Source organism: Lithobates pipiens, unplaced genomic scaffold (genome assembly GCF_037356315.1).
Source record: "Lithobates pipiens isolate NorthernLeopardFrog02 unplaced genomic scaffold, aLitPip1_a1.2 Scaffold_28, whole genome shotgun sequence".
Taxonomy (NCBI): domain Eukaryota; kingdom Metazoa; phylum Chordata; class Amphibia; order Anura; family Ranidae; genus Lithobates; species Lithobates pipiens.
In genome coordinates this window covers 108,364,484-108,390,897 of record NW_027507789.1, presented here as the reverse complement: position 1 = coordinate 108,390,897, position 26,414 = coordinate 108,364,484, and the positions used below count along the sequence as shown (strand labels likewise).

Here is a 26,414-nt window from a genome sequence, read left to right as displayed (position 1 = left end):
TGCACTGCATTACAGAGGAGGACTACAAGTCCCAGCATGCACTGTACTACTGAGGAGGACCACACCTCCCAGCATGTAAGGCTGCACTGCACTACAGAAGAGGACTACAAGTCCCAGCATGCAGAGCTGCACTGCGCTACAGAAGAGGACTACAAGTCCCAGCAAGCAAGGCTGCACTGCATTACAGAGGACTACAAGTCCCAGCATGCAAGGCTGCACTGTACTACAGAGGAGGCCTACAAGTCCCAGCATGCAAGGCTGCACTATGGAGGACTACAAGTCCAAGCATACAAAGCTGCTATGCTCAGCAGAGGAGAACTGTAAGCCCACACAGCCCGGTATGTTGGGACTTGTAGTCCTGCTCAGCTGCATCTTGCGGTTACATAATAAGAGCTGCAGAGAATCTCTTCACACCCCCCCTCCCCCTCCCCCTCCTTGGTCTCTCTCTGTATGACCAGCACTGACCTGTACCGGGAGGACACAGAGCCAGTGACACCTGTCGGCAGTGATCCGGGACCTGGCGCAATAATCCCCTTCTCTGTGGTTGCGTCGCGCCGTTCTGATCAGTCTCGGGCAGCGGCTGTCACTCACAGCCGAGCAGAGTGAAGCCACCTCCCCCTCCTCTTGTATGGCTACACAGTGCTGTGTATGGAGGAGGAGGAGGAGGGGGAGGCGGCTTCAGTGAAGCCGCCTCCCCCTCCTTCTCCTTCATGGACAGCACTGTGTAGCCATACAAGAGGAGGGGGAGGCGGCTTCACTCTGCTCGGCTGTGAGTGACAGCCGCTGCCCGAGACTGATCAGAACGGCGCTGTCTCTTCAGTCGGAGGGGGAGGGCGCTGGCCTGGCACCCCCCCCCCAGGGTGTGGCACCCGGTGCGGCCCGCACCCCCCGCCCCACTCTTAGTACGCCACTGGAGGCGGCAATACCCCCGTGTTTCCCCGAAAGTAAGACACATGTCTTACTTTCGGGGTACGGCTTATATTAGCTGACCCCTCTGAAACTCCCGATACGTCTTACAATCGGGGGTGTCTTACTATCGGGGAAACACGGTAATAAAATATTTACAAAAACATGAGGGGTGTACTTACTTTTGTGTGATACTGTATATCAGCTGCCCCCCCCCCACACCTGTATAGATGTCAGCTGCCCCCCTCCACACACACCTGTATATATGTCAGCTCCCCCCCTCACACCTGTTTATATGTCAGCCTCCCCCCCTTATACCTGTATATATGTCAGCCCCCCTCCCCTATTCCTGTGTATATGTCAGCTGCCCCCACTCACACCTGTATATATGTTAGCGGCCCCCTCACACCTGTATATATGTAAACCCCTCCACACCTGTATGTATGTCGGATGCACCCTCTCTCACACTTGTGTATATGTATATATATGTCAGCCCTCCAGATACACAAAGCTCTGGCTCCTCCCTGTACACAAACAGCCCCCTCCCTTTCCTTCTCAGCCCCTACTTGTAAAGGAAATCTTCCTACCTAGTCCCAGCTCATTTTCACAAAGCTGACATGTTGCTGAGACAGGAGAGCCAATCGCCATAAATAACACAGTACAAGCAGCTCACACGAGGCGTGCACATGCACATAGTAGCCAGAGGTGGCAGTAAAGAGCTTGATGTCTGAGCTCAATGACAAAGAGCAGCAGAAGATGCAGGGATCGTTTCTGCAGTGCACAACACAACTCCCATTCACCCGCCTTGCCTTCTTCTGGGGGCCCCTTACAGTTGTATCAGCTGTACCCCCCTGATGGCGGCCCTGTGCATAGTTAGTACAGTGGCTCCTCCTGAGTCCTGAGTAGTCAGTTTTTTCTTTCATTCAGCCCTGCTGGGTTGAACGAAATAAAACTACTAGTGTGTACTAGGCTTTAGTACCTTTAACCAGTAGCAGCTCATTTCCTACTGCAAGGGAATATTGCAGTGCTGCAGCCTAATGTCTTATGTATGCTTGTGCACAGAACAGGCCAGAGAACAGCATTCCCACCATGGCCACATAGTGTGATGCTGGCATAATGTTTTTTTTTTTATTTGTTTTTTGCTGCTTAGGTTACTGTGTGCCAATGTAGTCCTCCATGTAGTTTATTTGCTACCACACTCACTACTTGATCATATTTGGTTTCGGTTTTCTCTTTCTCAAAATTTACTTTAGCCAAATGCTGAATAAAGACAGGAGATGCAGATAAAGGGAACATGAAGTCATCAACTTTATGCTATACATAGCAATGACATATAACTAGAAGCCTTTTTGGATGTTGACAGGTATACCATCCAGGACCTGCTGGAGCACTCCTTCTTTCAGGAAGACACTGGGGTTCATGTTGAACTTGCAGAAGAAGATGATGGAGTCAAACCAGCCTTGAAACTTTGGTTGAGGATGGATGATAGTAAAAAGCTGCATGGCAAATACAAAGACAACAATGCCATAGAGTTCCTCTTTGACCTTTACAAAGATATTGCAGAGGAGGTATCTCAAGAGATGGTAAGTATTTTAAAAAACCCATATGGCATATAAGAATGACATTTGTGAAAACTTTTTTTAAAGTGGTTGTAAACCGCGGCTGGTGAGAAATAAAAATTAAAAGCACCTGTAAGGCAATTGCATAATGTGCTAGTGTGCATCACACACTAGCACATTATGGAATACTTAGATTAGAATAATGCCCTCCTGCGGTATGCCGACCTTCAGAGCACATGCGCCAGTGATGTTAAAGTGAATATCTTCTAAACATTGCACGCTTAGGAGATATTCATTCTACCTGTAGATAAAAATAACAAAGTGGACTTTACTACCAATTTAAGTGTAGCATTCCTCCTCTTGGGGAGGTGCAAAATTACCCCTTAAAGCGGGGTTCCACCCTAAAGTGGAACCTCCGCTGATCGGATCCCTCCCCCCCTCCGGTGTCACAATTGGCACCTTTCAGGGGGGAGGGGGGTGGAGATACCTGTCAAAGACAGGTATTTACACCTACTTCCGGGCATAGACTCCCGTGGGAGTCTACACCATTTCCTGTCCTGCCGCCCTGTCTGCTGGGACACACACGGGTCCCAGTGACAGCGCGGAGAATTCCTATTGCGCTGCGCGACTCGCGCATGCGCAGTAGGGAACCGGGAAGTGAAGCCGATTGGCTTCACTTCCTGATTCCCTCACCTAGAATGGTGGCGGCAGCAGCCGTGGGCCGAGCGATCGATCGGCCTCGGCTGCCGGCATCGCTGGAACCCGGGACAGGTGAGTGTCCATTTATTAAAAGTCAGCAGCTGTAGTATTTATAGCTGCTGGCTTTTAATATTTTTTTTTTTTGGTGGAATCCCTCTTTAAGTGTTTCAGGCTAACATTTCAATTTCAGAGTGTGGTCCTTGGTGTATGGTGGGGCAGAAAATAAATTGGGCAGCAGTCACTGTCGTCTTTTTGCCTTTTATTTCTGAACTCAGTTCTAGGAGAGAGGGTGTGTGGGTGCTGGATACCCAAAACAAGGACAAAATAGGAGAGTTATTCTCAAAGTAGCATTGTAAGTAGTAAGTTCCTTTAGAGACAGACTCTTAGTAACTGTTGACCCAGTGAGAGCAGCAATCAGACAGATATATGACTCTGTAAGAGCAGCCACAGTCCTTTTCTTTTATTTGCAGTTGATCTCTCTCTAGTCAGTTTATCCCTTGACCTGTTTGAAGCAATCAAAGATACCTTGATCTTTGGGCAATAAATCTCTTTACCATTGTCTACACAGCAGTTTTTACCTAGCTCCTCTGCAACATTCTTCAGCAGGGAGATCCTTTTCCAAGATCAATAGACCAAAATATTTACCATCTCCCAAGCCATATGTGTACCCCAGGGGTAGACAATCTTTTGAGCACAGTATGCCGAAAAATTTTTCATAGAAATTGAGCGTGCCGATTTTATAACAAAAAAGTCAACTTCACACTTTTAATCATGAAAAGGATTTCTTATAAGGTAAATGTTGGAAACTACTTTAGCAGTAGTGAGAAATTAACATTCTACACTCTCACGCTTCAGATCAGCTCCAATTCCTGCAACTTCAGATCGGCCCCAATTCATGCACCTTCACACCTCAGATCACTGTCCCCCCTCCAAACCTGTTTCACCACCGTACTCCCCTGCCCATCTGTCCCACCACTGTAACCCCCTGCACATCTGCCCCACCACTGTAACACCCTGCACATCTGCCCCACCACTGTACCCCCCTGCTCACCTGTCCCACCACTGTAACCCCCTGCTCATCTGCCCCACCAATGTTCCCCCTTTGTTATCTGTCCCACCACTGTACCTCCCTGCACATCTGCTCCACCACTGTACCCCCCTTGCTCTTCTGTCTCACTGCTGAACCATCTTCTCATCTGTCCTAACACTGAACTTATGTGCTCATCTGCCCCACCACTGTAATCCCCTTTCTTATCTGCCCCACCACTATACCTCCTGCACATCTGGCCCACCTCTGTTCCCCCTGCTCTCCTGCTCCACCACTGTAACCCCCTGCTCATGTGTTTCACCAATGTACCTCCCTTCTCCTCTGCACCCCTCTTCACATCTGCCAAACCTCTGTACCCCCTGCTCTTCTGCCCAACCACTGTAACCCCTTGCTCATCTTTCCCACCAATGCACCTCCTTTCACATCTGCCCCACTGCTGTACCCCCTGCTCTTCTGTCCCACTGCTGAACCCCCTTCTCATCTGCCCCAACACTGAACCCCTCCTGCTCATCTGTCCCACCACTGTAACCCTTGCTTTTCTGTCCCACCACTGTGCCCCTTTCACGCCCCAACACTGAACCCCTCCTGCTCATCTGTCCCACCACTGTAACCCTTGCTTTTCTGCACCACCACTCTACCCCCTTGCTCTTCTGTCACCCCACTGTAACTCCCCTGCTCATCTGCCCCATTGATGTACCCCTTTTCTCATCTGTCCCACCACTGTACCTCCCTGCACATCTGCTCCACTGCTGTATCCCCATGCTCTTCTGTCTCACTACCAAATCACCTTCTCATCTGTCCCACCTCTGAACCCCTCCTGCTAATCTGCTCCACCGCTGTACCCTCTTCTAGTCTATGATATGCGTGATATGCAAAGTGGTAAAAGGAAGCAGAAATGAGACACATCTACCTGTCCTGACATACTCATCCCGCTGATCCACCTCTTGCATCCAGCCCACGTGATGTCACATACAAGCATCTGGAATGGATGTGCAGTGATGAGCTCGGGTCGGGGGCATTTTCTGAAAACAGGCCTGTGTGCAGGATCATGTTAGGCCCCCTGCAGCTGAGAGAACGTTTCTGCACCGCAGCAAAAGTTGGGTGTGGTTTTCATTGTGCTGAATACTGGCTGTGGCTTAAAGGGACACAGAGTGCAGAGGTTCAGTAGTAAGTGATGCAAAGGTTCAGGAATAATTTGAACAAAGTTCCCAGAAGCTCAACAGTAATTCCACAAACTGTCACCTGATTGTGGTTTTCTCAATCACAGTGAAATCCTTTCTTTCTGAGATTGGTAGGGGCAACCAAGTGAGTCATTTTCCTCCAGATGGTAGGCGGAGCTAGCAGGACTCTTCCTCATCACAAAAGCTGACAATCGCAGCTACAGCAAAGTTAGGCTTTGAATTTACACGTGTTTTTTTTTTTTTCAAAATAGCCAAAAATGAAAAAACGCTTGTAAATGAAAGGCATCTAAATGAGAGTTACCGCGTTTAGCTGCGTTTGGTCTCTGAAGCGGCAGAAACTTCGGCGTCTGAACTAATTTTTTTGCCTTCAAAGAAAAGCCTATAAACACAACTGCCTAAAAACGACATTCAACGAACCTGTGTACATGTACACATAAGATAACATTGGATGAGTTCAGGGGCAGCTGAAAAAAGCATCAACTGCCTCTGAACGTCTGTTTACCAGCCGCAGTGTACATGAGGCCTTAGAGAACCAAACAATGTTTCCCATCTTTTACAATGTGTGGGGGCACAGTGCCTCCCCCTCAGTGCAGGTGCGGCATGGGGAACTCTGAAATTGGAATGCATTAGTGTCTCACTGACACTTCCCTGCACTGCTCTGCTGATGGGGAGGGAGTCCAGTGCTGGCAAAAGAAGCTTTGTGTGCCGCTTGCATCAACCATGCCAGGGGATGCCTACCCATGGTCTAACTATTACTATCAGAGATTGCTTGAGTCAGATTCATAACTCATTGTCCTTCCCATACTGCTCATGGGAGAAACTGTCACAGTAAAAGGTGAGAGCAAACAAACTACTGAGCGTAGGGAAGACCTAGCGAGCCCAAAAACGGGACATCAACAGCGAAAAATACAAACTTTATTCTGTTATAGACACAACAGCAAAGAGCAGAGCATTTGGCTCCCATTTCTGTCAGTCAAATTTTTTGAGTAGGTAGTGGGGAGCATGGCCCGAGCATCACTGTGTGTGTCTAGGGATGCACACAGCCCAGCTCGAAGTGTGCCCACACGTGTGCCCCCATAGCACACGGTTTACTATGGGGGCACACACAGGAGTGGATGAGCAGACAGTGCCGGTGAGGAAAGGGGCTGTTCTGTGCAATATCCTTGCACAGAGCAGGTAAGTATAAACCTCTCTTTTATTTTAGGGAAAAAACAAGGGGTCTTTAGTATCACTTTAAATAAGTAAATACTATTAGGTGTTACATACGATTTATGATGGCTTAATCCACAAATCTGTTTTTCTTTTGTTTGGCAGTTATTTGCATGATAGCACAGCTTACATTTTTATATCTCATTTATATCTTCTAAGGCTCTATACACAAATCTGCATAGTATGCTTTAGCCATCTCTATACAAAGTGTTGCTCTACTGCTGCTAGTGCAATTATTACACTCGTAGTTGGTCTATTTTAAATAGAAATTAAAATTCTATACTTTGCAAATGTCTCAAGCTTTTGTACAGCTGCACATAATTGCCATAATTTGTGTAATGTGTTTACTTCCTATGATCATTAGCTTTATCTCGTAGCCTTAATGCAATATTTTCCTGATTGAGGTATTTCAGTAAAATACCGGAATTTGTCCACTAGATGTAGCTGACGATCATAATAAATAAATATATTTAAATTATGGATATTCTTTTTGAAAGCTGTACTAATTTTGCAGACATATGCACAGCATTTTTTTTATTGGCCCTATGATCAACTTTATCTTCACTGATCTGCAGAGTTTTTTTTACAGTAAGTCTAACTGCAGCCAATAGGAAAAAAATTATGACGGACGATCAGGAAAGGAAGAATTATATAATTGATATAAGATATGATATAACACCCCACGTCAACATGTACAATTGACACTCTCCTTATAAAAACCTGTTACTATAGACGAAGTTGCTAAACTCCTTTCTAACGCCCACCTAACCACCTGTCTCCTGGACCCTATTCCCTCTCAAATACTACGATCACCCTCTGATTCTATCCTACAATCTCTAACCCACATCTTCAGTCTCTACCTCTCTTCTTTGTCAGAAACCATGAATCAGACTGAGACAGTTTAGGACAGTTAAATTGTTTAATAATAATAATAATTAATAATAATTAAAAAAATATAAAAATATTAAAAATAATAAAAAAATAATAATAATAAAAAAAGGTAAATAGAGTAAACGTAGTCAGAGTTCAGGAAACGGACAGTCAAACAAGCCAAAAGGTCAGGGAGCCAGAGATGAGCATAGTAGAACAGCAAGCAGGATCTGGAGCCAGTAGGAATGTCAGCCAAGCAAGTCTTTAACAGGAACACAGGAGAGCGTCTCTAGAGATGTGACCAAGGTGAAGGCAGAGATCATCTGGACTAGACGGCTTAAGTAGGCGGGACTAACGAGCAGGATATCATCAACAGGTGAGTCACTGTGGAGAGATAAGAGCTGGCAATTAGCCGACAGCTGAGCGGCCATCTTTGAGAAGGAATGGCTGAGCCCAGCCCTGACAATCTTCCACAATGCTCTAAAACATACTTAAAAAGCCGTCCTTGCACCCTACCAATCTTAACAATCTACACCCTATCTCCTTGCTCCCCTTTTCCACTAAACTCCTTGAACGCCTGGTCTACAACCACTTTAATGACCACCTCATAAAGAGTAACCTTCTTGATCCCCTTCAGGCTGGATTTTGCCCTCAACAACACTCCACAGAAGCTGCTCTTCTAAAACTCACAAATGACTTACTAACCACAAAAACCAACAGACACTATTCTGTACTCCTACTTCTGGACCTTTTGGATGCCTTTGATACGGTTGACCACCCCTCCTTCTCAAAAAATCAAATCAAAAAACTCTACTCCCTCAGTCTCTGTGACTGTGCTCTTCAGTGACACATCACTCTACCTCTCCCAATGCACCTTCAGTGACACTTATGCCCCGTACACACCATCGGATATTGATTGGACATTCCGACAACAAAATCCATGGATTTTTTCCGACAGATGTTGGCTCAAACTTGTCTTGCATACACACAGTCACACAAAGTTCGGAAATTGCAAACATCAAGAATGCGGTGACATACAACACGTACGATGAGCCGAGAAAAATGAAGTTCAATAGCCAGTGCGGCTCTTCTGCTTGATTCTGAGCATGCGTGGAACTTTGTGCATTGGATTCGTGTACACACGATCGGAATTCCCAACGGAAAATTTGAGATCCAGATCTCAAATTTTGTGTGATGGAAATTCCGATGAAAAATGTCCGATGGAGCCTACACAAGGTTGGAATTTCCGACAAAAATCTCCCATTGAATATTTTCCATTGGAACATCCGACCGTGTGTATGGGGCATTACAATTCTGCTTCCTCCTCTCCTCTTTCCTTCTCCGTCAGGGTCCCCCAAGGTTCTGTTCTTGGACACTCTCTTATTTTCAGTCTACACCTCTTTCCTGGGTCAGCTGATTGCCTCACACGGCTTTCAATATCATATATACGCTGACGACACCCAAATCTATCTCTCCATCCTTCAACTCACTCCATCAGTCTCCTCAGTCTCCTCATGTGCCACCAACTACTACTAATTTACACTAATTTACTACTAATTTATATAATAAGACCATCCTACAATATATGGACCCTTGGCTGATGTGATTTACATTCTCTGTTGTTTGTGTGCTGTTCTGACGGACTTAGCTTTCTTTTAATTCTTGCGTTATGTTCTTTGTCTTTATGGGTGGAGCATCAACATTTGGGATATTAGCTACAGATCAGGAACCCGCAAGCCCTCTGACCCTGAAGAAGATCTGCATTTTGTTTTTCAAAATGCGTTGGATGTTCTGTCTGTCTGACAAAGCTCTGGGATTTTCGTTGCAGCTAGTTTCCATTTCTGCTCCCAATATTTGTGTTTGTTGCGTGTAACCCCATGTTCATGTTGCTATATATTATGTGTATTACATTTTGAATATTTTTTACCATCCAGCTGTTAATGGCCCAGTTTAAAGATCCAATCTGAGGAATTCATGTTTTGACTTTATGTATCAGCGATGTGGTCCACAATCAGTTTAAACAATTAGTTGTGGTAGAGAGTCTCTTTAAATTTATGGAAACAAAATGGTCATGTACTCGGCTGCTGTTAGAAGTCACACCCCCACAAAAAAGCAAATTATATTTTCACTAAAATGCTATGGTCACAATGCTGTGCATTGCAGCCATGGCAGAAATTATACCCTCGCTACAGTCGCCTTCTGACACCTTTTTTTTTTTTGTTTGACTTTTTTTAAAATTGCTGAATGACAATTTTACATCATGAGACTGCGCTGCAACTGTGAGCCAAGTGTTTGGCTTGCAGTTGCAGAGCGACCCCATTAAACTTGATGGGGAGCTTGATAGGTGGTGCTGCCTGTCAAACTCTGCAACCTGCATTAAAAATGCTGCACCTGTGAAGAAGTAAAGTATTACAGCCATGACATGTATACAGCCTTGTCTTACAGTATTGTTAGGATTTGGTTGCAAAGCCAGAGAAAAGAGCCCTTTGGCTGCATTCATGCTTGGCATTTCCTGAATGTGCAACAAAGTGCACAGGAATAGCCCATTTCAGAAATGCACTGCAAATGTGCATAGCACAAGTGGTGCCAATAATTGTTACTGGCACCCCAAATGAAGTTAGCAGACCACCATTTTGTCATTTGGCAAACTTGTAAAGGTGCATGCTTGATAAGGGTCTAGAGCTTCTATGGTGCATTTGTTGCATGTAGAACATCACATTCAAGTGAAGCTTCACTCCCCCCCCCCACACACACACACACTCACCCCCTCCAGCAGAAGCACTACCCCATTCAAGCTCTGCAGCCAGCACTGGAGCTTACAGTACACAGAGTGGAGGGAGGTATGCATAAAGTATGCATATCTTATACTTGAGGGTCCGCTGGGGAAGCTGGCAATCGATGTAGAAGTTGGCTCTACTATAGCGATAGCAGTGATCAAGGTCAGTGATCGCAAACCTTGGCACCCCAGATACTTTGGAACTTAATTTCCCATGATGCTCAATTACACTGCAGAGTGCATGAGCATCATGGGAAATGTAGTTCCAAAACATCTGGGGTGCTAAGATTCATCATCACTGTTCTAGGTCCTGTGCCATGTAGCTTCCACACTGACCTAAAAGGGTTGCTTGTTTAACACTGCCACTATTCACAGGTCGCTTTGTATGTTTTTTGATGAATACAAGGAGGGGCGGTGATGTCATGATCTATGTCCAATCAGAGGACACCTTGTAATCATTATAAAAAAATACAAGACATTCAGTAGAGAAGCTGCTCGGCACAGAACCTAGTAGATGACTTTTATTACTTCATCAATGACCCTTTGGGTTTGAGATATATTTGCTTATACTTACATTAGCCCAAACTGGACCAATGTAATTATGCAATACAAATCACACCTGGAGTCAGTAGAGGCAATATAAAACAAGGATAGTGAGATAAGAAAAAATATTTTTTTTGTTAAATGTTATGATATTATATGATATTATATATCTGGTATTGAAACTTCCTGTGTGTTTCCAAGGTGGTGCTTAATTTTGTCTGTGAAGGGGACTACAAAATTGTGGCAAAGGCTATTCGTGACCGTGTGTTGGCAATAAAGAGGAAACGAGAAAAGGTGAAACGTGCCCAAGAGGAGCTGAAGAAAAAAGAAGATGAGAAGCAGCAAAACATTCTAAAACTCCTTGAGCAGCTGAGAGATTCTCAGAGCACCACTGTTTCACCCACTCCTGATACCACCCCTGGAGCTACCTCTCTGCCATCAAACTCAGAATCCGCAGAGTCTGTAAACAGTGGCACATTTCTGCCTGAACCAGAGGAACCAGAGGCTGATCAGCATCACCTGTTTAACTTCAGACAAACATGTTATTCCTCTACTACATGTAAGCATTTATGTTCTCCCTATCTACCCAAACCTTCCACATGATCATCCTATCAGTAAATTTGTATCAAACTCTAAACAACTGATTTATAATGGCTTTTAGGTTCAGGGACATAAACCTCAGGCCTTAAAAACTGTATATTTATTATTATAATTAGAGCAAACGTTTAATCAAACTAGTTATCCAATTTGTTAAACATTTTATTTCCTGTACAGTGTTTAAAGAAAGGTATCATTTAAAAACAGCCATGTTTTTAAACTTCGTAACATAGCTATTTTTTTTCACTTAGCGGACTGTGAGACTGATGAGTATCTTAGTTCTTCTGGTTTGATGGAGCCAGTGGACGTTTCCCAGAGGCATACAAGTGAGGATCAAGAGGATCTTAATAGCCCCCCAAGCACCCAGCCGGAGATATGTTTTCCTGGGGTAAGTATAAATATAATTGAAGGTTATTGCCTTCTTTAAAATCTGTATATATTGGAAATGAAAAAAAATTAGACTTTCTTGGCACAACACCACTCAAAATATGTTTAAAATGTATAAGTATTTTACTGAACATACAAACAAGTTTTCCTATTAAAAAATCCTTTATCACAGTTTACTCAACATATGACAATCTCATTTACTGGAATATCCCATCAACCCTACTAAAGAAATAGAAACAACCAAGTATTTTTAACCATAGGTATGGCACGGTATCATGTAACCCAACTGTAAACTACACATGGATGGTCATAAAAAGGGTGATGATATCCAGTTCAGGCTTCTGCTTGACATATTTTCCACAGGTTGTTTTTCTTCAGGAGCTTAATGTAATAAATACAATATTTTCTAAATAGAGGTTAAAGAGTACAATCAAAAATCATGTAATTTTATATTCATTATACAAAAAATGCCAGACCACCTGACTGTACTTACAAAATTATTTACAATAAACAAATAAGGTAAATGGAGGCATGACGACCAGGCAGAAGGAGCACCAGGGGGTCCTTAATTAGGTGGAGGTGGGGCGCACTAGGGACGATAGCGATATCGAGGTGGGGGAGCATTGATACACTAAAATACACTATATGCTGGACCTTCAAGGTGCCGCCTACATAAATATTATGTCAAAAGGGGTGAAGCAATACTAACATATGGGGATGGGATACCCTCAAAAATGTTAGAGTAAAAATGACAAAATGAAAAAAGGGGGGAGAAGGAGAGGGTGGGAACTGACAGTATAGTTAGAGATTGAATGGCAAACTTGAAATAAAAACCCGTAATAGCTCAACCAACTCTGTGGTAGCACATAACTATGGAACTTCACTCACCATACAAACACAATTAGCAAAAAAGATTTATTGGTGTCAAGATTTAGAAAAAGACATTAAAAAAACATCATACATACATTAGCATTGAAGCTATAAAAACAAAAGGACCATCTCTGGACGGGTGATGAAATTCCACCCAAGTTGCAGGAGTTGTAAAAATGTTGTAATACAGCTAGGATGATATCCCCAGGTCTAAACGACCTATGAAGAGTGACCCAAGTTATAAATCAAGGTTGAACTGATATTCAAAAAGGGAGGATGAATGAAGTCAAACCACAAAAGTGGAAGCTATGAGATGATATCAATGGTCCTCCCGATCTGCATTGGAAAAACTGTGGACAAGTAGAGGATTGTATTAGGGTGGAAGGTAGCTGTGAAGAAATGGGGGAGCATTGCTGAGTAACAGTGGTCAAGAGGAGGTGTGCAAGTGGAATGGAATGATTATAAGTATCCAATAAAGTGATGTATGGCTCACTGGAACCATAAGAACTCCTTGACCTCCCTCTCAATGTACCAATCAGAGTCCCTATGAGGACTCGCTCTCACACCCCAAATAAAATAGCAAAGTGAAGAGGAAATCCTTTCCAAAAAGTAATAGTCCTTTCCCACGAATGGTAAATGTATCGATACTTATCAGCTTGTGATCAAGTCCACAGGTCCAGGATTCCAGGGTAAGTTCCTTCCTTGTCTTTGAAAACAGCAACTTTTCCTAAAAAGCTGCGCTATAAAAAGTGCACAACTATGTAATAATGTAGAAAAAAAAAAGTAATGTGATAAACCGTTATTCAATTAACCATATGGTGTCAACCCATATGGCATAGGTGAAATGCAAAAATATATGAAATTACATACAACTGTAAATATTTATTTATATAAGAAAAAAAAAACATGCACCACAACCACTAGAATCAGGATATTGTCTCTGAACAAACTCCCTGAGTGTAAAGAGTTAATTAGTCCATTTTCCAGGAGAAACAATTTTCCATAGGGTCTCCACTGTGATATTGCACACAACACCAACGAAGAAGTGTCATAAAAAAAGGAGAGAAAGGATCCTGTACCACCAACAATACTGCTGCTTACCAGCTGTTTTGATCCCTTAGATGAGATCAGATATCGCCAATGGCTTGTCACCCAACCAAGGTTTAGGTAGCAAAGAAGGTAAATCCTTTAAAACGCTCCTCTCAGGCAATATTATGCTCCTACAATCACACCACTCATTTCCCACATATAAAAGAAAGGAACCACCATAGCGTAATATTGTCAGTTATTTTAATAAAACAAAAATCATATTGCACTTACATGTCTTCTGATATAAAAGCACCTATACATAAAAACTCCAGCCGGCCGGCTGCACTATCGCTGCCCGTCGCTTCCGGGATCAGCGCAGAATCGCGGTGATGTCAGCATGCCAGGATTCTGGGCTTATCCCAGTTGTGGTGCATGTTTTTTTTTCTTATATAAAAAAAACATTTACAGTTGTATGTAATTTCATATATTTTTGCATTTCACCTATGCCATATGGGTTGACACCATATGGTTAATTAAATAACGGTTTATCACATTACTTTTTTTTTTCTACATTATGCTATATGTATTAGATGTTATATAGTTGTTCACTTTTTATAGCGCAGCTTTTTCGGAAAACTTGTTGATATTATTGTGGGTATCTCACATTTGAGTTGCAGCTTCCAATCCAGTCACGTTTTGTCTCAATGTTTTTATTTATTTAGTTTATAAGCACAATTTTTTTTTCACAAGTATTGTTTAGACAGCGCTGTATTGCCACCTTTTTTTCTTTGAAAACAGCAGTCTTGCAAAGTATGTAAGACCATATATTGGTCAAAAGCATGTAGTCCAGAGATGGGCCGCTCTGGCCGGACTGGTTTCACCGATCCCTGTCGGATTGTTTCCTAAACAATTTTGTCCCAATGTGACCGCCCTTGTCCAGGAAAATCGTCAAGTCTACAAAAAGTAAATTTTTCCTGTGGAAGATGGCCATTTGATTTCTCTGTTCCGTGCCACCTGAACACATACAGCGGCATAGCGGGCTCCCTCTCATTACCAGTGCGCCCGTTCTGACAACCGGAGCTTCCCAATTGCCTGAACTACTACCGGGCATGTACAGGGGTGACAAAACTAAGCATAAAGAGCGGGCACAGCATAAGTCTTCTCCTGCTGTAAAGACATACAAGATGGCGCCGGAGCCTCCAGCTCCCGAGGAGACAGAGCAGCTCTCCTTCTCTGCTCTAGCATACCAGGACAACAGTTTGTAGCAATTCCCCTCAAATTTGCGAAGCTCTCTAGAGCCCTCTGCAGATGCCCTGCTCCAGAAAATACGCTCCATTATCAGGGAGGAAATTACAGCAGCTTCTCGCAAACTCTCTTCAGACCTCGCCGAAGGCTTAAAGGAGCTTGGGCAACACCCTAACTAGCTGGAGAATGGCATGAACCTTGCAACCACAGTGTTGGAGGCACATGAACAAGAGGTAGACAACATTCAGGATGCACTAGACCAGCTACGGGATAAGCTGGAAGATGCAGAAAACCGCGCCCGTAGAGACAACCTCCGTCTCAGTGGCCTCCCAGAGGTGATCACGGACCTGCAGGTCATAGCTACTGCCTTTTTCCAAGAACTGGCACCTGACATCCCATTGGAACGCTTGGAACTAGACCGCATACACCGTGCATTATCCACTAAACAACCTGATGGTCCCCCATGAGATGTAATCATGAAATTTCATTATTTCCATACAAAAGAAAAGCTACTGCAGGCAGCCAAGAACAGCAAGTACTCTCCTTTCAGGGCCATTTGCTTCAGCTGTTTGCGGACATATCACTACAAGACCACTATTGCCAAGTGGAGGAATTTAAAACCCTACCTGCAAATCCTACAAATTCGTGGTATAAAGTACAGATGGGGATTTCCTTTTAAGCTATCCTTCTCCTATCAGCAACGACAGTTCAATGCAGTTAATACAGCAGAGCTACTTTGCCATTTCCAAGATCTGAAATTTGATCTCCCACCATCACAAGGTTCTACATCTTCTCCGGTCCAGCTGCCTCGCTCTTCACAACCTTGGCCGCCCGAGCTGCTCCATCCCACAAATCGTCTCAGTCATCTCTCCGAGGCTCTCAAGCTCTACGCTCCCTGCAAGCTCAACACTTCCATGAAGGTACTTCTGGCCTAGTCTGCGCCTTTATTGGATACTTATATTCATTACCATTCCACTTGCACACCTCCTCTTGACCACTGTTACCAAGCAATGCTCCCCCATTTCTTCACAGCTACCTTCCACCCTAATACAATCATCTACTTGTCCACAGTTTTTCTAGTGGAGATCTGGAGAACCATTGATATCATCTCATAGCTTGCACTTTTGTGGTTTGACTTCATTCATCCTCACTTTTTGAATATCAGTTCAACCTTGATTTATCATTTGGGTCACTCTTCATAGGTCATTTAGACCTGGGGATATAATTTCAGCTGTATTACAGCATTTTTAAAACTCCTGCAACTTGGGTGGAATTGCACTACCTGTCTAGAGATGGTCCTTTTGTTTTTATAGCTTCAATGCCTTTATATGTATGATGTTTTTTAATGTCTTTTTCTTAATCTTGACACCAATAAATCTTTTTTGCTAATCATGTTTGTATGGTGAGTGACGTTCCATAGATATGTGCTACCACTTGGTTTATTAGAGCTATTACAGGTTTTTATTTCAAGTTTGTCGAGATAGGGGTGCACATAGGGACGATGGAGCGAGGTGATCAACATTAACATCCTGTCCTTAAATGTATTTAGACCTAAGTATTCACTGAAAAGACATTCATCACTGGTAATTTCTACTTACTTTAGTTATAATGGTAAATTGGGGATACAGCTGGTGATAATGTATAACACACCTCAGTTTAGGGGAATGTCCTAAAGATTAATAAAGATTAATATATTATCATGATATAGCCACATTAGCTAAACAGCAATATTTTTTATTATCTATTTGTACATGGGTGAAGTACAAGGGTTAAACTGACTGCATAGCAGTGTTGCCAACCTACCAGATTGAAATTTACTGACACGACACTCAAAATTTCCTGGCACAGCTAAGTTTTTACTGGCATTTCCAAAAATTACAAAATCACAGTTTTAAGTGCACATTTTAGTATTTAGGCTACAAACAAGTGCAATATGTGTAGCGGCCATAACCCTTGGCAGGGCGGGCCTAAATTTTGGGCTTATCAGTTACCTCCGCTTGGCTGGTTCTTCCACGTCTAGGGGTTCCCCGAGTTAGTACCCAACAACTTTGGACGCTGACACCATAAAAGTCCTTTAGAAAAGGTTTTTATTTTCAGGGGTAACATCCAACAAACACAGTCTCATATGGGAACAGAGGGCAAGGGTGAAGAAACTCAGGCACCTTGAACTGCTAATATCAGAAAGTCTCTAATACCATACAGAGAGTAACCACTCGCAGCTGGGCGCTTCAAAGTTGAACAAATCTCTAGCCAGAGATTATGGCAGTCAGCACTTTGAGACAGAACTTGTGAAACCTTGGACCTTGAGTAACTTGTAACTGAAGTGAACAGGAACCTTTTTCCTCAGTACCTGGAACGTTCTCTGTCTCCTTGGCAGTACTGGAAAAACGTGAATTCGTCAGTGTCCTCCACAACTCAGCAACCAGGCACTTCTCAGGATGCCAGATTATCGGCCCTCCTCCGAAGAGTCCTCCCCCAGTCACTTAAACGAGCTGCGGTGCCCCTCCAAGCCGAGAGCGCACCTGGACGCCTTGAATCCTCCCTCAGTTACTGCGCCTCTTACCAGAGCCAGTTCCGAGACTCGGGAACAGACGGATCCTCACCCCAGACCAGGCGGGTCTATTGGGGCTAACCAACCAAAGCATTTTGCGAAGCGACATACACTCCTGTGACCGGGACCCCTCGCGGGGCTACCTCGATCCAGTATCAGGAACAGGCCTCTATGGCCTTACGAACGACCCCTTAACACGTGACTTCAACATCTTAATCACCCTTCCCCAGACTCCTCAGCGGGACCCGGCACACCCACTGATTGGGGGAACGCCGATACCCAAAGCGTCCAACCAGGCCTGGTTCTGAGCCTGTCATGTGCACCTAACTGTACACATGACCAGGCAGAACTCTAACACAGCCCAAACTGATGTCAACGTTAACCTACACAATTAACCCTCAGAACCCCATTACTGTTCTGAGGCAAAAACTAAATTTACACAAGACCGCTAAAGCTAAAGTGCCGCTAAAACAAGTGTCACTTTAGCACTAACACGGCCATGGCCCCAGTGTGAAAGGAGTCTAAGTAAATTAAGTTAAATATACTTTTTCTTGGTATAATCTACATAGGTATAGAAACTTTCATATGTATATGTACTACCAATTGATCTCAATCAGTAACCGTACAGTAACCTTGTCCAAAGTGTCATTGCTACATATGCAATTAGCAATGTGATTTAAGGTAGATATTAGGGCAAAAAAACATATTTCTTATTTTATTTTCAATAGAGTAAGTAAGTATCTCAGGGACAGGACTCAGGAGGGCAAGAAATTAGAATAGGAAGGCACACAAACACAGACACACACACACACACACACACACACACATGAAGTTGACTCTCACAGTGACAATGAAAGAAGTGTGCAGCAGCACAGATGATGCTGACTTCTCACTGGCATTACATGTCCCCCTCCTAAATCACAGTGACAGTCTCTCTCCGAGCCAGGTGGTCCCTTTAGTCCACTCCAGTCTAAACAGCACTGACAGTTCCACTCCTGACCTGCCCTGCTCCTTTCCTGCTTACCCACACACGAGGACCTGGCAGCTCTGGTTGGCTCCCTTGTACCATGACATCACATGACATGCTTGGGCACCGCCTCCACCAGAACTGCCCCGAACACACTGTAGCAGGCACATGGATGGTCTCGGCCGGTTTTGGACCGGGCTGAACATCACAGCCATATTTTTTATTGGAAACTTTTTCCTTTTTCATGGCATTTACTGGCAGGAGAAAATTGCCTGTTTTCTACTGGCTGCCAGTAAAAATACTGACGGTTGGCAACACTGCTGCATAGGATTGCTATTCTTAACTCTTACCTCTACAGCCCCATACACACTATCAGATTTTCTTCAGATTTTTTCCTTCAGATTTACCAAAACCATATACTATGAGGTCAAATCTTAGGAGTTTCAATGTGTATGCAATCAGGCAGGCCCTTGCACTACATGGTTTTGGTAAATCTGAAGACAAAAATCAGCAGAAAATCTTATAGTGTGTATGTGGCTTAAGGCCCCTTTCACACCGAGGGAGTTTTCAGGCATTTTAGCGCTAGCTAAAAGCGCCTGTAAATTGCCTCCCATTCATTACAATGGGTGCTTTTGCCCCCGGGCGGTGCGCTTGCAGGACGTTCGGAAAAGTCCTTCAAGCAGCATCTTTGGGGGGGTTTGGGAGCACTGTTTTCAACGCTCCCAAAATGCCCTGCCCATTACAATTGCAATACTGGAGTTTTAAACCCCTTTTTTGTTGTTAAAAGCTCGCTAGTGGCCAAAAAGCGCTGCTTAAACAGCGCTAAAGTGACGCTAAAACAAGTGTCGCTTTAGCACTAACACGGCCATGGCCCCAGTGTGAAAGGAGTCTAAGTAAATTAAGTTAAATATACTTTTTCTTGGTATAATCTACATAGGTATAGAAACTTTCATATGTATATGTACTACCAATTGATCTCAATCAGTAACCGTACAGAAACTTCATCCATACTGGATATCACTGGCTGCACCGTCCTTTATTGAGGAAACCTTCCTCTAGGGTAGCAAAGAGACATACATGGGCCATCTTAGAGTTAGCTGGTATCTGTAGAACACTACCTGTCATTGTCACTGCTTCTTCCCCAACCTAGGTATCAGTGGCAGCCTGTCCATCAGGGGCACAGGGGCGCCGCCCCCCTAATTCATGCACCTGGCCCCAATCTACATGCAGGGCACCAGACGCATGGATTTCAATGGGGTGTTAATTTTTTAAGTACGTGACTAGAGCCTGAGCCTGAGGCTTCAAAAACAGATTGGGCTCGGGGCCCAGAGCACTGCGCCCAGGGCACAGCCAGCTGTGTGACAATAGCAAATGAATATTTGCTATTGTCTTCCTGATTATCTTATCAGCCAATCAGGAAGTGGGTCTTAGGACCCAATTGGCCGCCACAGGAAGGAGGAGAGAAGCCGCTGAGGGAAGGAGGAGGGTAGCTGCTGAGGACAAAAGTTGCCGTCATGGAGGAGCAGACATAGGAAGAAGCCAAAGCTGCTAGATGGGGTAAGTGCGGGACAAGCGAGGGGACCAACCGACTGACCGGGGATGTGGAGACAGGTGTCTTGTTTGTTGCCCCCAAAATATGCAGCACTAGCCGCCACTGCTAGGCAGTCTTACCAAGTGTAGACTTTAAGCTAGTATGTCTCCCTCTGCTAAATGGTCCAATACTTTGTCGGCCATTTCGCAAAGACAACCCTCCTACATGTGTCCTTTGCTATCTCTCCCTTAAATGCACCCTGACTGAGATGTCCAGGCTGACCAGCTTCTTTAAAATCTACCTGTCTATTATTGATACCATGGGTTCTACAAAGAATTTAGTCACATATAAAAACATACAACCCTTATTAAATAAACAGTTTTGCACATTATTTAAAGAGATCTATATTTTACTGCAATCACTCTCTGATTAGTAGTTGTCAAAATTAAAATCTCAGCTAAATAGCGTATTGCTTATGATCAGTCATATCTGACTTACAATAAAATTGATTGACATGAACACAAATGGGGTTACATAGTTACATAGTAGGTGATGTTGAAAAAAGACACAAGTTCATCAAGTCCAACCTATGTTTATAATTATATGTCAGCATTACATTGTATGTTGTGATCGGTCAGGTACTTATCTAATTGTTTTTTGAAACTATCGATGCTCCCCGCTGAGACCACCGCCTGTGGAAGGGAATTCCACGTCCTTGCCACTCTTACAGTAAAGAACTCCTTACGTAGTTTAAGGTTAAATGTCTTTTCTTCTAATTTTAATGAGTGGCCACGTGTCTTCTTAAACTCCCTTCTGCAAAAAAGTTGTTACCCTATTGTGGGGTCACCAGTACAGTATTTGTAAAGTGAAATCACGTCCCCTCTCAATCATCTCTTCTCCGGAGAGAATAAATTCAGTGCTCGCAACCTTTCTTCATAACTAATATCCTTCAGATCCTTTATTAGCTTTGTTGTCTTTGTACTCGCTCCAATTTCAGTACATCCTTCCTGAGAACTGGAGAGCATACTCCAGGTGCTGCCGGACCAGAGTTCTGTAGAGTTGGAGAATTATTGCTTTATCCCTGGGGTTATTCCCTTTTTAATGCATGCCAATATTCTGTTTGCTTTGTTAGTAGCAGCTGAGCCTATCATCTACTAGGATGCCCAGGTCCTTTTCCATCCTAGATTCCCCCAGAGGTTCTCCCCCCAGTGTATAGATTGCATTCATATTTTTGCCACCCAAATGCATTATTTTACATTTACATTTTTCTACATTGAACCTCATTTTCCATGTAGTTGCCCACCCCATTAATTTGTTCAGATATTCTTGCAAGGTTTCCACATCCTGCAGAGAAGTTATTGCCCTGCTTAGCTTAGTATTGTCCACAAATACAGAGATTGAACTGTTTACCCCATCCTCCAGGTCGTTTATGAACAAATTAAATAGGATTGGTCTCAGCACAGAACCCTGTGGGACCCCACTTTCCACCCCTGACCATTCCGAGTACTCCCCATTTATTCAATATATATATTAATATCCAATCTTCCCCCATATCTTTACTCTTGTTTTATTATTCAGACGAAGGGTAAAAATTTGGGAGATACTTAGCAGAGTATATCTTCTAGGGCATGACACCACACAGTCATTGTCCACCAAGTCTCAAACTATGGGCATCGGTAGGAATAACTATTGTGTAGTACATTGTAGCATGAAACAGAGTCTTATGGCTTCACATTGTATATATTAAAAAGAAGTATATCTCTAAGTAAATGTAGAAACTGGGTTTGTAAAACATTCATACACATATTTTTGTTTAAATCAAACTGACAAACTGATCGCTTTTTACAAGTGTTAAAAGAAGAAAAAAATATATAATAATAATAATAATATATATATATATATATATATATATATATATATATATATATACATACACCCTTACCCCTCAGGTCATAAAAGTAATCTTCTGTTTCTATTCCAACTTTCTGTTCCAACATGCATCACCAGATATTACATTCTATGTGAGCTACAGCAGAGAAAAGAAACAGGTCATAGACATCGCAAAGGGGGGTTATTTACCAAAGGCAAATCCACCTTGCACTGAAAGTGCACTTGGAAGTGCAGTCGCTCTAAATCTAAGGGGTAGATCTGAAATAAGTGGCAAGCTCTGCTGATTTTATCATCCAATCATGTGCAAGCTAAAATGCTGTTTTTTATTTTCCTTGCATGTCCCCCTCGGGTCTACAGTGATTTTACTTTCAGTGTAAAGTGGATTTTCCTTTAGTAAATAACCCTCAAAGTGTGATTCTTTTTTATATTAGATTTTACATCTAGTTTAAATGTTTGATTATATATTGGTATTTTTAACTTCAATTAAAATATTTCTGTACTATTTGTCACTTTTAAATATTATCTTTAAGGGTAATTGTGCCCATTTTGAGTAGACAAATATTAAACACTAACAAGGGTGTTTTTAGTAAGGAACCATATTTCTATCAGATCTTATTCAAACTGAGGAAATAAAATTGTATGTAAAGGTTACTGTATATGCAGTAAGAGAAATGGTTAGTAATTCAGTCTATGGTCTTGTCTCTTAAGAGTATTGCTATCAGTGTGAACACAGACTGCACACTCCCTCTTGGAATTCCCAGTGACATCGCCTCTCCTGTGGACAGGTGAGGTGGAATAATCAAAATCTGTGATCTGTGTAGTTTGTCTATTATAATGTGTTTAATTGTAATAATTCTTTCATCTCATTTTAAGTATAATGTTAAAATGTCATGCATAATTCTCATCCTTCCAGTTATGCATCAGAGACTTCAGGGCTGAGCGATGGTTGTGAAGGCCAATCAGCAGGAGAGCGTGGTGCTAATTCAACTGTAAAGAAGACACCTGGAAAACTTCTCAGACGTAAAGCAAGATCCAGGCTTCGTATTATCAATGTACGTTTTTACATGATTGGGTTTATTTTACAAACAGGAGACATGCATTATGTATAGAGAATAGTAAAAATCTAACAGCATTAAGGTCATTTGTTTTTCTGAGTAGTCACATCCATTGAAACTGGTAGTAGATTACAGTACATTGTATGACTGCCTGCCAACATACTGGGGGTTATTTACGAAAGGCAAATCCACTTTGCACTGCAAGTGTACTTGAAAGTGCACTTGGAAGTGCAGACGCTCTAAATCTAAGGGGTAGATCTGAAAAGAGGGGAAGCTCTGCTGATTTTATCATCCAATCATGTCCTAGCTAAAATGCTGTTTTTTATTTTCCTCGCATGCCCCCCTCGGATCTACAGCGACTTTACTTTGAAGTGAACTTTCAGATGCACTTGCAGTGCAAAGTGGATTTTCCTTTAGCAAATAACCCCCACTGTCTAGTCACAACAGGGAATAAAACTCTGAGGCCGCATACACACGCGCGGACTGTTCGCCCAACTTTGTCCGTCAAACAGTTTCGGCAAACAGTCCGCTCAAAATTAGCATGGACGGACATGGCCACACACGACGGACGAACAGTTTGCTGAAACCGTGCGCGATGACGTGAACGGCACGTACGACGGGACGAAAAATACGACGTCCTATACACTGCATTATAACTTTCGGCGTGCAAATCCTTTCTGAGCATGCGCGGAACTTAGTTTGACGAACAAGCCTACACACGAGCGGACTGTTCGCTGAAACAAGGTTTCAGCGGACAGTTTTTCGGAAATTCCGTAAAACCTTGTTCGTCAAACTGTCCGCTGAAACTGTCCGCTGAAAGCCCACACACGAGCGGACTGTCCGCCCAAACACTGTTCAGCGGACAAAGTTGGGCGAACAGTCCGCCCGTGTGTACGCGGCCTTACATAAAGCTATCATTCAGGAATGGTGCAAAGCACAGTCCGGGATTTCTGCTGTGCTGCTGTCAAGTTCCTTAGCCCCTGGAGTTTCCTAAACCTCTATATACAGCCATCGGTCCTTTGCTACCTGTGACAATTTTTCTTTGACAATGTGTGTGAGATGTGCAGAACTTTGTTCACTGTCAAAAACTGTATACTGTTAAGTAACAAGCTTAAGTTTTAATTTTTCAATGGCTAGGGTTGCACTGCTTGGTCTTGCCTGAAAACAATCCAATATGTAACAGATGTGGACATGCCATGGCCAATTATCAACAGAGAATGTGTCATACCAAGTCCACTTGGAAGTTATGACAAGTGTTCCAAGACCAGGTACCAATAGGAACTGACAGACAATAAAGAAAAATCAAGGACAGCAAGTCCAGCCAGTATACATGATAGTGCTGAAGAACATTCAGCACTAAATCCTGCTGAATTGATCAAACTTTGAACAATTGGAGTGGTTAGGACCACCCTGATCAGCATACTTCTACAGTCACTGTTTGGGTACTCAGGCAGCCCTGCAAGCAATAGCTGGCAGGGGAGACTCCCCCATCCACTTTTTAACATGGGTGGAAGAATCTATTGATTTCTCTCGTTCAATCTGTGATTTTCCAAAACTCAATTCAACACTACACACCCTTATGCCACGTACAAACGATCGGACTATCCGGCGGACTTAGCTTGGCGGACAAACCGCCGGACTTTGCAGAGGAGGTCCACCGGACTTTCCGAAGGAGCGGACCTGCCCACACATGACCGGACTATTGCGGGATTCCGCCGGACTTTTGAAATTATTGGACTTGCCGGCACACGGAGAAAAGTCCGTTCATTTTGAACGTGGCTCCAGGTAGACGGGACTTGCAAAGGAAGTCAATGTCGCCGCCTCCATCAGCGAGATTGACACGTCGCTGGCCCCGTCACCTGGTATGTACTTAAAGGGGAAGCCCTACACTGAAAAACCGGCATGGGGGTCCCCCCCAAAGTCCATATCAGACCCTTATCCAAGCACGCAGCCTGGCTGGTCAGGAAAGGGGGTGGGGACAAGCAAGCGCCCCCCCCCCCTCCTGAGCCATACCAGGCCACGTGCCCTCAACATGGGGGGTACTTTGGGGAAGGGGGCCCTGCGGCCCCCCACGCCAAAGCAACTTGTCCCCATGTTGATGAGGACAAAGGACTCTTCCCGACAACCCTGGCCATTGGTTGTCGGGGTCTGCAGGCAGGGGGCTTATCGGAATCTGGGAGTCCCCTTTAATAAGGCAGCCCCCAGATACTGGTCCCCCACCCTATGTGGATGAGTATGGGGTACAATGTACCCCTACCCATTCACCTGGTGAAAAAAGTGTAAAAAAAACACAACACAAGGTTTTAAAATAATTTATTGCACAGCTCCGGTGGTCTTCCGTCTTGGGGGTCTTCTCTCCGGACTCCTCCGCTATATTCGATAGACGCTGTCTCTGGCCGCAATGACCCTCACAGCACCCCCCTATGTTGAGGGCACATGGCCTGGTACGGCTCATCCCCACCCCCTTTTTCTGACCGACCGGGCTGCATGCTCGGATAAGGGTCTGATATGGACTTTGGGGGGACCCCCACGCTGTTTTTTCAGCGTAGGGCTTCTCCTTTAAGTCCATACCATGTGACTGGGCCAGCGAGGTGTCAATCTCGCCGCCGAAGGCGGCGACATTGACTTCCTTCGCTAGTCCCGTCTACCCGGAGCCACGTTCAAAATGAACAGACTTTCCTCCGTGTTTGGGCAAGTCCGTTTATTCCGGTGGACTAGCACACAGACGGGCAGATTGTCCGCCGGACTGCCGAGTCCGGCGGACAATTTTGAGTCAAAACTTCTTTCTAAGTCCGCTGGACTTTTCGAAAGAAAAAGTCCGCTGGAGCCCACACATGGGCGGATTGTCCGGGGGACTCTGGCCTGCCGCATAGTCTGATCGTGTGTACGCGGCATTACTATATGATAGTTTCTGGTAAAATGTAAGGTTTTCTTCCAAATGCACTGAATTGAAGCCTTCACAAAATAATGTGTATAATGGTATTTAAAACAAAGGAAAGTGTTATTAATGCACTCAGTTTGCAAAGAAATAAATAAATTATAGAATGTTTTAGTTTGTCGAGTCCTTATTTGGAAAAATATTTTTTCCCAACATGATTTTATATAAAGCAAATTAAAATGTTTATAATGAGCTGCTATGGAATGCTTTTAATGACCTTATAAGTACGGTACCTACAGAATATATTTCTAGATAAAAACATTAACGTCATTATAGAAAATCATTAACTGCATTAAAACACAGTTAATTTAAGCCATATTACTTTCAACACAATAGTATTATGCTGTCTATTTTTTTTTAACTGATTTCTCCAACTCTTAAGTCTAGATTTTTCATTGCTTAATAGTGGCATTCTGAACTAATGAACTTCTTTTTAAAATCCACTGGGTAAATGTATCAAAGTACTTGATTAACAAACTTTTCTCAGTTATTTTCCATCATCATCATAACTTAGTTTGCATTCCATGGCTTTTGCAGTTCAGCTTGTTTTGGCTTTTTGTATC

At 43.5% G+C, this 26,414-nt stretch overlaps 1 protein-coding gene across 1 annotated transcript in view; it reads left to right on the top strand.

Moving 5' to 3' along the window:
• WNK4 (WNK lysine deficient protein kinase 4) overlaps positions 1 to 26,414 on the top strand; it is a 348,601-nt gene that overhangs the window by 244,824 nt on the left and 77,363 nt on the right. The window contains exons 6-10 of the mRNA XM_077459518.1: positions 2,270 to 2,489; positions 10,993 to 11,350; positions 11,640 to 11,776; positions 22,567 to 22,643; positions 22,772 to 22,910. Of these exons, the coding sequence (XP_077315644.1) occupies positions 2,270 to 2,489; positions 10,993 to 11,350; positions 11,640 to 11,776; positions 22,567 to 22,643; positions 22,772 to 22,910 (931 nt within the window). The remainder of the gene's footprint in view (positions 1 to 2,269; positions 2,490 to 10,992; positions 11,351 to 11,639; positions 11,777 to 22,566; positions 22,644 to 22,771; positions 22,911 to 26,414) is intronic.